The following is a 13,353-nucleotide window of genomic DNA, read 5'->3' on the forward strand; positions in this document are numbered from 1 at the left end:
TATCGCTCCTGTTTGTCCGAGTTGGTTCAAATTAGTGGTAAAAAGGCACATTCTCACTCGGAGGGAGATTGTCTCGTTTCAAAGAGCCAACAGAGAGAGCTGCTGCGAGATGGACCGGTCAGCAACAATAACCGTGCACTCACCACCGCAGGAGACAACGCTGCACTACTGTAGCCCACGCTGCACCTCTCAAGTGGTTAATTAAATGAGTCCAGGCATAGAGCTAGCGCACAACGCTTGGTTTACCATAAACAATGTGATTAAAGCGGCCGTCGGCCAGCCAGAATGGAGAGTTGAAAAAAAAAAAAAATGGAGATGGAGATGTGTGAGAAAAAGAGGTCTGAATACAGACAGGGATGTCTTTTTTATTCATTATTTTCATAATGACTGTCATTATGCGCAGGCTCTGATTGAATTCCATTTTGTTAGTCAGGTTTGTGGCGAGCAGAATAATTATCACTTAAGCGATATTAAGAATCATGCTAAACATTTTCATGGTCAGAGCCTCCGCATGTTCGGCAAGAGGTCTTTGATTAGAAAAGAAAAGACACAAAAAAGTGTTTTCAAGCTCACACTGATTAGAAAAAAGCACAATACGATTGCAGAAATACTATCAAACAGAATTTCATTAACATGGTCAGCCTTGGTAGCTTGGAGTGTGAATATAAAATACTTTTGATTTAAAAACATTGCATTATGACTTTTAATCATAAACAAGATAACCACTCATTTGTTCTGCATGCGAAATTCAGGTGTCAACTACTTAAAGTGATGATTACATCAAGTGTATCATCAGAGGACTCATTCAGTTACAGCATGTGAAGTGTAAGAATGGATTGAATGTGTGCAGCCATTCAAATGTATTTTTCTTTGCAAGATGGAGGATAAGGTGGACGTTAGGCTGCAAAGAGTCTCGTCTCCATGTGAACATCCTCTCCTCTAAGTGAAGACTCCTCGAGGCTCTGACAAAGCTCCAGGGAGAATCTTTGAGAAACAGGTATTTGTGATCGTGCAGAAGGAGCATTAATAATGATATCCTTACACCATGACACTCCATTTCATCACAAGACATGATGTTACACTATAATGAAGCTGAGGAAGTACTCTTGAACCAGACAGAAAACTTGTATGCAATAAACTTATAACGAGTTTGTTCAGCCTCCATAAGGAGCACTTTTATTTTGAACTTTACTTTTACAGAAGTATCTATAAAAAAAGGGCTATTTCTTCCATCACTGAATGTACTACATATATATTTATGATCAACACTTATCAGCTATATTAAATATGATTTTTAAACCGGCTCTTGTTGCAAGATTCAGTAAAAATATTATATATGATAGTATAATATGTCAGGTTTCTGCTTCCATTCTGGTCTCTGTTGTGTAGTTTTTACAAAGCACTTCCCCTTCCCAAATAAGTATAGTATTTGAATAATATTATTATGCATTTTATTTTTCTTAAAAGCCTTAATACTTTTTGGCTAACAATAGAAATATATATAATGATGCATATGTGGTGTAATACCAATGCTGTTTGAATCTGACAAAGGTTAAACATCCAATATTTTTTGTAAATACTGTCAAAAGCAAACACATATATTTAAAGGAAAAGATTTCTTTTTTTACAACACGAGAAATGTAACTCTTAGGTATCTTATTTAAAAATGGATCTAGTATGAATTATTGGTTTCTTATCAGTACGAATCAACCCTGCCATTTGCTGCTGAGTGGATGTATACATGCACTCCCACACACAGGAGTGTGTTTCTCCTCTCTGTCTGCCTCACACAGCAGCAGGCCTGCAGCCTACCAATGCGTTCAGTGAGGGGATTTGGCTGGGCTCTAATCAATCACTGACAGATTACCTCCAAAGCCACTTCCACAGCCATTAAAGCAGGACAAATGCAGAATTGCAACTGAACAAGTTGGAGTTTTTAAGCCAACACCAGGACTTCCTGGTTATTTGTCAAAGTCACTGCCGCTGAGTCGCATGAGTGGCTGCGCGAGTGTGAGGCGAGCCGGCGTGTGTGTGTGGCGAGCCGGCGTGTGTGTGTGTGCGAGGAAGAATGAGGGAGAGAGCCAGAGACAGTAACAGAGTGAGTGAGTTATTGTTAGTGTGTGTGTCTTATGCTCTCAGGTGTGTGTTGTGTGTGTGTGGTGTGTGTGTGTGTGTGTGTGTGTGTGTGTGTGTGGTGTGTACACGCCGTCGGCTGCGTCGCTCTCGGCCCACTGGAGCTTACAGTAAATCACATTCCCTTTATGCCAAATTTAGCAGCTTATGCTCAATAGGCTTCTGCTCAAATCCACGCCGTGTCCCATCAGGGCGTTAGTCTGGGCTCATAAAAGTGGGATTGGCCAACACACCACAACACACACACACACCACACACACACAACACACACACACACACACACACACACACACACACACAAACCACCACACACACACACACACCACAACACACACCAACACACACACACACACACACAACACACACACACACACCAACACTCACAGTAGCCTCTGAGCAAAGACGACTCATCCCTCTTGTATTTTCCTACATTATTTTACCTCTTCTTTATCTGAGCTAACGCTATCCGGGCTTTTCTCCCTCTGGATTTTCCTTTGAGTTTCCCGACATTGCCCCCATTCACTGGGGGCTTGTTTATATCAGCTGATTTGATAGAATAAATTGGATATCATCATTTTCATAGCCTGTATTACCAGGGGAACATTCTGAATGTATCGCCCGAGTTTATAAAGGATGGACATTTTTATCCTATAAGCTTTCTACTTCATCCAAATTGATTTTGACATTTTTACGTCTTCGCAGACACGCCGGGGTTAAGTGCTGATAATTATTTGGGAGAGATGAATAAAAATATGAAATGTGTCTGGAAGAGGTGACATCAAAGCGGCGGGGATTGTTGCATGTTTTCCCTCTAATACTGGGAATATGGAACATATGCAGTAGGGGTTTGATTAGTGTGACGTTCAATGGGTCCTTTGATGTATCAATTAATGCTCTGGTTTAATAAATACCACATGAGGAATTACAAGAAAATCAAGTTTGTATTCCTATTTTATTTACAGATAGTGTAAGAAGGGATAAAGCTGTGGTGAAGTGATGAGGGTCGACACTGAAGTCCGCAGGCACTGGAGTTGAAATGTAGCTGGTCATGTGACTATACCCCCCCTCCAAACACACACACACACACAACACACACACACACACACACACACACACACACAACCACACACACACACACAACACAACACACACACCACACACACACACACACAACACACACACACACACACACACACACACACACACACAGTGTTGACCCTGAGAGAGAAGGGAGCCCATACCAACACAGGAGGCGGGATTGTGTTTGTAGGTGTGTGTCTTTGTGTGTGGATCCTTTTGTGCAATAAGGCTTGTGTGGGCGTCATTGCAGTGTGTGTGTGTGTGTGTGTGTGTGTGTGTGTGTGTTTCTCCACCCCTTCCTATTCAATTAAGAGCTTAAGCTCATTAGTGGCAGACTTACATCATTACCTCTCCAATGGCTAATGAGTTAAAATCTATTTAGATTTATATTGGAGTTAAATCTCCGCCACCGCACGTCACAAGTCAGAAAATGTGTCATAAGATCCAATCTGAAAACGTCCCATGTAAGATTTTCCATATCAACGTGTGACTTGTATAGCAACACTGCATATTCAACACGCTTGAATGATACCTTTGCCTCCCGAACGTAAATCGGAGAGCTCTGAAACTCATCTGCACACTGTACTACAAAGGCCTGTTTACCTCGCTTTACCATTAAACACACTAATTTAAAGCTTTGTCTAATTACTAGCTAATAATTATCTCTGTGTAACAAAAACACTTCTATTACACAGCGATTAGTTGAGTTTTCAATCAATTTTCATTACGCTGACAAAACCTTGATTGCATCGCAGGCTTGACAAATTTAATGAATTGATGGAATTGTAAAAAAGACAATTAATTATGGAGAATGGAGAGTGAAAGGTGGAGCTGTAGCTCTCAGTGATGGAGAGTTTATAGTGTGCTGCAGCCGCTGCTCTAATAAACAGACTGAGGAAGGAAACAGTCCACTTTCTAAATTCATCAGCAGTGGTATACGGATCGCATTTCACTATAGGGACGTGTTCATGTGCGTTATTCACCCTCTACATTTGAGACTTTTCCTCCACATTCTTATTTACCACATTTCTCCAACCCTGTTTTTCCGGCTGCCCCTCTCTTAGTCAATTAGTCGACTAATTGGTTGTTATGGTTTTGGTACACTAACATTTATCTTAGTTTCCTCAATTATTCATTTTTCAATCATCTTTTTGTGACTTATATTAGAGAAAAGGTCTGAGCACATCTCTGTTAAGCAAACATACTTTTAAGTGTTGTTTTTTGTGGAGAAACTCACTTTCACAGAATCGACTATTCGCCAAAATATATCCGACAAGGGACATTTATTTAACCACATTAACAACTATTTTCATTACGTGCACTCTCGACTTGTGGGTAACAATGAGCTGATAGTTATTCCATCTTTGATGTCTTGTTTAAACCTGCTCTCCCTGCTGATGCTTTGATAACTGGCTAACTGGGACATTTTCATTCTAATTAGGGCTTCAATTGCTAATTCTATATTGCTGCTATAATTATCACGGGGAGAGTCGTGGGCTAGGGAGGGAGGCAGTCACATATCGGGCAGAGTGGGGGCGGGGTATTAGATTTGCCCCTATGTGCACTCTACCAAACTACGCCAGGGGGCTTCTGGGGTGCCTCAGGGCACTATTTAGGGCTCTTTATTTTTTGAGTGTTTCTAAACCAGTTGCATTTGATAGTGTGCTACTAAAACAGCTTTCTAGGGATAAAATAACTATTTAAAAAATATTAAACACGTATTACAAATGTCATTTCAAGAAGATGACAGATGCAACTTGTCTGCAAATGCTTCTAAAGTAAGTGTGCAGTAGAAAAACAGGCTGTCTCACCTTTAATCTTTTAAAACTGGGATTGAACTGCCTATAAAGTGCAGCACTCTCTCCTGTCGTGCTTCTCCTCTCTCTGCTGCCTCCTAAACTCTTCCCTGTTCCCTCTTCGCTTCATCTTCCTCACCATTTGGACTCCCTTTCACCACTCTGCCATACAAACTAGACGCCCATAATAACCGTATGGGCAGTAATTGGAATTGAGGATCTTTTTTCTCTCTCTCTTTCTCCTTCTCTGCACGCATGCGCAGTGGGACGCGGACTGGTCAGTGTGAGAAGCAGCTGTTCGGGGCTGGTGAAATTCCAACATGGCAGTGGCTGTGGTCAGTGTTTCCTGCGTTAACTTGGGATGGTTTCAGCTCGCACGCACCCCGGCTTAACCTCGGCACCCCGATCATCAGCAGAACCCCTCCTCGGGATCGATGCGACCCTAACCCCGCACTTGAAAGGTCGACCTGTCGCTAAAAAAGCAGGTAAGGACGGATAGTCTGGGATCCGCTGCGTCTGCAATTAGACGGAGTGGTCAGAGCCGAGAGGCTGCAGTGCTAGTGCACCTTCTCATCGGAATCATGCATGTGCACTTTGTTATTTAACTACATAAGCGTGCATTTTAGTGCGTTTTTTTCAATGTGATTTTTTAAGCAGCGCACATGCGACATCGTTATACGCAAATGCGCAGCCCGCACTATATATGCTTTATCGGCTGTGCGGCACTCTCTAAAAATGAAAAAAACATAAGTTGCACGCGCTGGGAGGATATTCCAGCCTCTCTGTGGTGCGGCTACAACAAGTTGCCCTATGCATGCGTGCAGGCAATGTCACCGCAGCATGCTTTTTGTTGAAATAGTGCACATTGTAGGGCGTTATCAACAGATTTAACTTGACTCCATCATATCCAAACAATCTGATGTTCCTCCACCCCCTCCTTCCCTCACCCCCCCCCCCCCCCCCCCTCTCTCTCTCTCTCTCTCTCTCTCTCTCTCTAAACCTGTCATCCCGGGCTCCACTTTCTAATGAGATGCATGTAGGTTAGACGCCTCTCCTATTGCTCGCTGCACTCCTTCAAGGGCCCACCTTTCACACGGTTTGCAATCCGAGCAGTGCTGCTGGACCAGAGAAAAAAAAGTGTCTGTCATGTTTTTTGCTTGAAGCAGAGGAGATTTTTTTGTAGTCTTTTTCTTCCACAAATTAATTCCAATGCTCTCATCTCCTCTCCCTCTGTTCCAGCACGAGATGATCAGCAGCAGCAGCGTCTATGGTAGGTACAACTTATTATATTCATATATTACAAGGTGTAGAAATGCACTGATGACTTTCAGCAGCTGGTGTGTTTACTGTTATTTATTTCACTCATCATATTCTGTATATTCACAGCTTTACTTAGAATGGTGCAATATTTATTTTATTAGAGGACACTACTCAAATTCAAGGTTTTATTATCCATCTGTATAGCACTCTAACATAACCCTTTGTCATTGCACACAGCACTGCCTGATATATATATACTTTTAAATTATTCATGGCTTCATTTGAAAACAAAACTAAAATATTGCTGTTGAACTTTTATTTAATAATCCTTTTTGCATATGAGTAAAATAGACATTAGGGAGCAGTTCTTTTTCAACACACTCACATTTTCTTTTGATTTCACTGTACTGTACAAATATGGAAATTAATATTTGACTGTTACAATTTGATGTGATTTGAGTAACAAGGCCTCATTAGTTGCAAAGTCATAATGCATATTTATAATGAGGATTTATTTATTAGTCGGCTTTTCCACCGGTATGTATTTACATTATGTCATGAGGGAATAATGCATTCTCGAAGGAGCGTTAATGATAAAATACACTACTTTGTGCATGCAGAAGTTCATTCAAATTTCAGATATTTAAAATAACGCTCCACGTGAGCTGTGCAGGAGTGTTTTCGACTCTCATGAAGAACAATGGTGGATTGTTAGAAATAGAAAATATCCATCCCACCCTGTTGCCAGTGAAAGCGGGCAGCGGATAGTTTTCTGTTGAATAATCACGTTCGAGACCACAATGTGCTTTCTGTTGAGCTTTCGCTTCCACGATTGCACATTCTTGGTTTTTGTAGCAGTTATTAGTGAGGACTCAACCTTTCACCTTTGATCCCTCTGCTCTCTCTCTCTCTCCCTCTCTCTCTCTCGCTCACATTCACCCTCACGTCATGTGCTGTTTCTCTCCTGCTGATGTGTGTGTTACATGCGGCATGTGCACTCACTTCCTTTTTCATGTTTGTAGTTTTGTTTTTAAGAGCGTGTGGATCCACAATGTCACACTGTAATGAAAATATAAAATAATGCTTATATTTGTAGCTTAATGGTCTGAAGTGACACATCACACATCAACAGATATGCACTTATTTGCAATTGACACATAAAAGGACATTTCAGGCAGCCTTTCCATTTAAATTCAGTCCTAATTCACTGACTTCTGAACGATGTGTCGATATCATTTCACAAAAGATATTCTGCACAAGGACATGCGAAGGAGTCTTATTCAATTGATGCTGTTTTTGTCAAAGAAGAGATTTCTACAATAGATGAAAATATAAAGAGTGGTGGGGTGCGTGAGTTTTGCAATGCAAGTGTGTGTGTGCATATTGTCAAACTTAATCTCTAAGGAAAATAATGTTTCATTTTCTACCTTAATGATCTTAAATGCCCTATTTTACATATTCATGTTAGCCCTTTCACACGATTGCCACCTAAAAATATACATTTGTGCAGCTTTTCCATCTGTTGATTTGTGGATATTTTGTCTCATTCAATTGTTCTAGAATTCTAGATGAACATATGGGGAGTGATGGGATGCATGAGTGTGTGTGCATATTGACAAAGTTCATCTAAATGATAAGAATATAGAAAAGTATTGCTTCTATGTATACCTTAATGACCTACTATACATACTACCTGCAGCTTTTGCATTGCATTTCAGTGACTGACTTTTGATTGATTTGTCGATAGGAGCTTGTGTGAGTGGGTGTGCATTTTGTCAAACTTAAACCCTAATGAAAATGTAGAATATTAGTGCATCGATTTGTCCCTAAATCCTCTTAAATACCATATTATATACGCACTTTTTTGCAATTGACACATACATTTTCATATTTTTTGCAGCTTTATATTTCAATTAAGTTCATATTCTTTTGATAGATTTGTGTGTATGATTTTAGGAGAGATGTAAAGCGCATGCAAATAAGTATTTTGAAAAGGCAAATGGGAAGTGATTGGAAATGCAGGTGTGTGTTCATATTGTCCTAACTCCCTGTAACGAAACACTAGAATAATAAAGCTTGTATTTGTACTTGAATGATCCTAAATGGCATAGCACATACGTACAGATATGCACTTGACACATAACATGACATATCATAGCATTCTGCAGCTTTTCCATTTCAACTTGCTCCTAATTGAGTGACCTTTGATTGATTTGTCAATTGTGTCATTGTTTTGTTATAGAAGAGGATTCTAGATGAACATATGGAGTGTGTGTGTGTGTGTGTGTGATATGAGGAAAACCCAGGCGCAACCGTGCACGTGTCACTTTGTGTGTAATGTAAATAATGTAGTTCCCCAGCAGTTTGTTTATTCCTCTAAGTCTATTTGTTCGCTACAGTCCCCGGCTTAAGATCCGTCCCTCTGCATCCTGTCTGTGCGTGTAGCAGTGACAGTAGCAATAATCCCCCTCATTATACACATAACGTATCGCCTCACATCTGCCGCGGCCCCCCGATACTGCTAATGGGGACAGAGAGAGGGGAGATAATAGGAATAGAAGAAAAAGTGCTCTACAAACAGGCAACCCTTTTACTCTGCCTTTATTTATCTAAATACTTCTCCCTCAAATGAATAGAGAGAGCCGGTGTGCGGCGAGGGTGGCTCGGCGACTCCCAGTGGGACCGTATAAATAAATTATCCTGACACTTTCTATCAGTCTGTAATGTTTACCATTAAATGCTGTTTTACCATCCCGGAGCCAGCGGCGCCCCCGTGGGACTTCTGCCAGATGTAAGGCGATGTGCGGAAGTACGCACACACACGGGGACATTTGTTAGGCGTCCGTATCAGTGGGTTTCTCCTGTCTGCACGGCCCGACAAAGGGCCTCTTCAAACCAGATCCAGCCAGGGTTGTCATCTTTTAGCAAATATGTTAAGTGTTATCTTTTATGCTCTCCGAGGTGGACCCCGCGGGAGCCCCGGCACATGCAAATAGAACAAATCCCTCTCGGACCTGTCTGTCTGTTCCACTCGCTCCATCTCTCTGTGTCTCATCCCCCCCTTCTCTCCTTGTCTCCTTGCGCTCTTGTCCACTTATTTCCCCTCCTCTCCCTCTCCTTCTCCGTCCCAGTAGACGGTGTGTGTCAGTAACAGTAGCAAGGCAGTGTAAGTCTTTGTGTGTTTCCCTGCATGCTCGCTGACAGCCCCCCCCCCCCCTCGCTGATCTGAGTTCCTCTCCCGGAGACGGCAGGCAGCTGTCGGTAGCGCCGCTGCCCGAAAGACATCCGTGGATGAGTGGACGCCAATTCCTTAAAATCCTTGACACCGTGATCCACTCAATCCTCCCCTCCTCACTTCCCTCAGCGTTGGGACACTGCTTCTTTCAAAGGGGGGGGGTTAGGATTTAGGGGAGCAGTGTTGCTGTGACTGACAGTTGTCGGTTGGGGGATTATTTTTCTTACCGTGTTGCAATTGAAACACACAAAACAGAGCGCCCTCACACACAAATTATATCCATTCTGCCCTCATGCTTTCTCCCACTGCTCACTGCCTATTATCCAGTCAAAATCTGATGGGTGTACTTAAGGCGAGAGGTGTCCACACAAGACTGACTCGTGGGGGGGGGTAACACTTACAGCTTACTACTCGGAGCCTGTTGTAACCTGGGATTCTTCACACCAAGATAATGCTTTTATGTATCAAAGAAACACTTGAAAGATCAAATGAATTCCAACCAAAGCTCAGGGTGTGATGTAACGGCACTGATATCTTAAATGCATTTGAAACCGTCGTTTTCAAGTCTAAAAAGTAAGAATTGGTGTAAAAGCACACGCGATCTAAGATCAGTGTCGCCACATTTCCACCCATCTCCGCCTCTTATTCCCCCCCCCTTGAAGAGACATTCAGCTAAATTCATTTCCATGTTAATTCCAGCATTAAAAGCATTATCTCACTTTCTTTGAACTCCAAACCCCCTAAAATGTTTGAAGTTTCTTTGGTTTATGTAACGCGTCATTTTCATACGTTTTAATCAAATCAAAGCTGTAGATTTCTCTCTCTCTCCCTCCTACCTTCTTTGCAATCCGTTGCCCCCTTCTCTGAATTTTAAGCAGACCCCCGCTCACCTCCCTTTTACTCTTTAGCAGCAATCTCCACCACCCATGGCCTGGATTCTCCGGCAGATATTAAAACATTCAGCATGTGGAAGCGTTAAATATGCTAAGGACTTATTAAAAAAGGGGAAAAAATGTAACTTCCACTTTGGAATATTCCGCACCATTAGACCTCGCTAGACAAGACAGCTTATCCTTAACATTGTGCCTTCAAATGAGAAGGCGCCGTTTCTAATTAGGTTATTGCCATGCATGTCTTAAGCTAAATTGTGCATTGATATGCGGAGGAGCTCGCCACTCATTTGGCCCGGCGATGGAGGACGCAGGCGAGGGCCATTTTTTTTTTTACACAAGGGCCAACAAAGATGACAGCTAGGAGAGAGAGATCTGACTTTAATCTCTGCTGCTCTTCTCTCTGGCTCTGCATGGATGATCTGATTTTGGCAACAGCGAGCCTGGGCTGGATAGTGTCCGTCTGCACCCCCCCCCCCCCGCTCTCACAACCTCAGCTTGAACATCTTGATTAGCGAGGCATTTTGCGCGAGTAAGTCGGACACTTTTGTCTGCGAGGCGGCAAAGGTGTGCGCGTTAATGAACAATGGCTCATTGGGTGCGAGGGAGGGAGGGTGTGTGTGTGTGTGTGTGTGTGTGTGTGTGTGTGTGTGTGTGTGTGTGTGTGTGTGTGTGTGTGTGTGTGTGTGTGTGTGTGTGTGTGTGTGTGTGGTGTGTGTGTGTGTGTGTGTGTGTGTGTGTGTGGTGTGTGTGTGTGTGTGTGTGTGTGTGTGTGTGTGTGTGTGTGTGTGTGTGTGTGTGTGTGTGTGTGTGTGTGTGTGTGTGTGTGTGTGTGTGTGTGTGTGTGTGTTTGGCAGGCGGCCAGGGGACGGACACAAAGGATGTTGAGTGGCTGGGCGTGTGGCACAGCATCACTGAGCTGCCTGTGGCCTCTGGGAGATGGACACAAACTGGTAACCAGAGCAAAAACAAACCGCTGTTGATACATTGCTGAACAATTCTGCAGCGTTTATTGTCGGACTGCAACTAGCAATTATAGTCATTATTGACAAACCTGACAATTCTGTTTGGTGTGTGTGATGTTGAAAAGAAGTGTACAAATCCAAACTTCCTAAAGCCAAGGGGACGACTTTGAATGTGTCCTTTTGTCTACAAACACTCTTAAAACCTAAATATATTCACTTCCATATCACTATTCATATACAAGACACGAACAACTGATAATTCTTCAGATGGAATCTTAACATTTTTGCATTTTTTTAAATCTATTTCTACCTAATAAAGGAGTAATCAATTCCTAAGAATAGTTGCTGATTACTTTCCTGCCAATCGTCTAATCGATCTTTACCGTGAATCAGAAGCTCAATAGTGTATTGGAAAAATATCCAGATTACCTCTTCGCGATGTCGTCCGCACGACAGTCCAAAGTTATTGATTTTACAATCATATAAAGCCGAGACAAATCTCCACCATACAAAAGCTTTGGAATCTTTTAGTATTTGTGCTTGAAAAGCCACTTAAAATCTGTTCATGCGCCGAGGCCTGCTGAGGAAGGAATGTGTTATACGCTCACCTGTGATCGTGTGTGTGTGTGTGTGTGTGTGTGTGTGTGTGTGTGTGTGTGTGTGTGTGTGTGTGTGTGTGTGTGTGTGTGTGTGTGTGTGTGTGTGTGTGTGTGTGTGTGTGTGTGTGTGTGTGTGTGTGTGTGTGTGTGTGTGTGTGTGTGTGTGTGTGTGTGTGTGTGTGTGTGTGTGTGTGTGTGTGTGTGTGTGTGTGTGTGTGTGTGTGTGTGTGTGTGTGTGTGTGTGTGCCTGCGCTGGGTGTGTGTGCGGGCCCAGTGGAAGCCGGAGAGAGAGCATTAGGATGTTGCTTGTACTTGTGCGTTGGCAGGATGGACACATGTGGCAGATAGCTAATGATAGCATGCAGCGTATAATGAGATCCTCTCTCCGTCTGTCTCCACTACCTGGCATCATTCATGCATTAACCATACAAGCGGGAGAAGAGGCACGCATGGTATTGACTTTTGAGTGGGTGTCTGCTTGTCCGTTGTTGGTTTTGTTTAGCACTCAGAGGTCAGCATGGCTGCAAGCGCCGCACATTAATAACAAGTATATTTTTTTGTTTTGTTTTCTCGTCTCTCTTTTTATTTTGTTGCGAGGCTCCTCATCTGCACCTCTTGCGCTCGGCTAAATGGTGCTTAAATTGATTTTGGACGTGTTGCAATGTATACGCTTAACAAGCCAAATGGGTTCAGTTTGTGGGTTAGTTCAGAAGATTATTCTATTAATGTATTCCACACACTCGTAATCCGCAGTATGTTGCGTGAAGGAGGGAGGCGTTGGCACCGGCCCATCTTCGTGCCCAGTAACATATATTTATCCTCTTCACTACACAATCCTCTAGGCTGCTCAAATCCCCCAGGGGGTCCCAATGACATGCTTACTAATGTGTGCTTTGGAAACGGAGTGCTATTGTATCCCCTAAATCTCACAAAGCACTGTATGATTTGTCCATTGTCGTTAAATCGCTTTGCTTGTGCCAAGTACTTGCATCTCACAGAGGCTTAATGCTTTGAGGGTTTCAGGGACCGCTTCGAGTTCCTCTTTTGTTGATTTCGAGGAAAAGTGCCAAGACTGCTGCGCTGAATATTGTTTTGAGTATGGAGGAGGGAGGGGAAGAAGGGCCATTGCCAAGCGACTCCATTGAGCCTCGTGAATGGGCCATTCATATTTAGGAGAATCACCCAGATGCCATATTGTTGGCTCAACAACGCTAAATATTCTCCAACAAGGATGGGATTGTAACAGGTTTGTGAATTGTGCAAGTGTGGAAAAGGACGTTGGGAAATTGGGGAGAAAACACAGTTCAGCCTTCAGTCACTGTAAAGAGGCTGGGCATGGGACAGTGCTGCTGAAAGCGTTTTATTACTGTTCCTTTCCATGCAATAATAGAAGTA

The 13,353-nt window shown here is 42.8% G+C and overlaps 1 protein-coding gene across 2 annotated transcripts in view; it reads left to right on the forward strand.

Annotated features, from left to right (window-relative positions):
- The first annotated feature begins 907 nt into the window (after window positions 1-907).
- Window positions 908-13,353, forward strand: part of LOC117456596 (fidgetin-like) — a 33,527-nt gene continuing 21,081 nt past the window's right edge. Inside the window, exons 1-3 of one of the 2 annotated variants that reach the window (XM_034096530.1) lie at window positions 908-997; window positions 5,273-5,494; window positions 6,249-6,279. In XM_034096530.1, coding sequence (XP_033952421.1) covers window positions 6,255-6,279 — 25 coding nt within the window. In that variant the 5' untranslated portion in view covers window positions 908-997; window positions 5,273-5,494; window positions 6,249-6,254. Of the gene's footprint in view, window positions 998-5,272; window positions 5,495-6,135; window positions 6,280-13,353 lie in introns of those variants that run through there. The other variant, XM_034096524.1, reaches the window with a different exon arrangement.

This window comes from Pseudochaenichthys georgianus, chromosome 2, assembly GCF_902827115.2.
Source record: "Pseudochaenichthys georgianus chromosome 2, fPseGeo1.2, whole genome shotgun sequence".
Taxonomy (NCBI): domain Eukaryota; kingdom Metazoa; phylum Chordata; class Actinopteri; order Perciformes; family Channichthyidae; genus Pseudochaenichthys; species Pseudochaenichthys georgianus.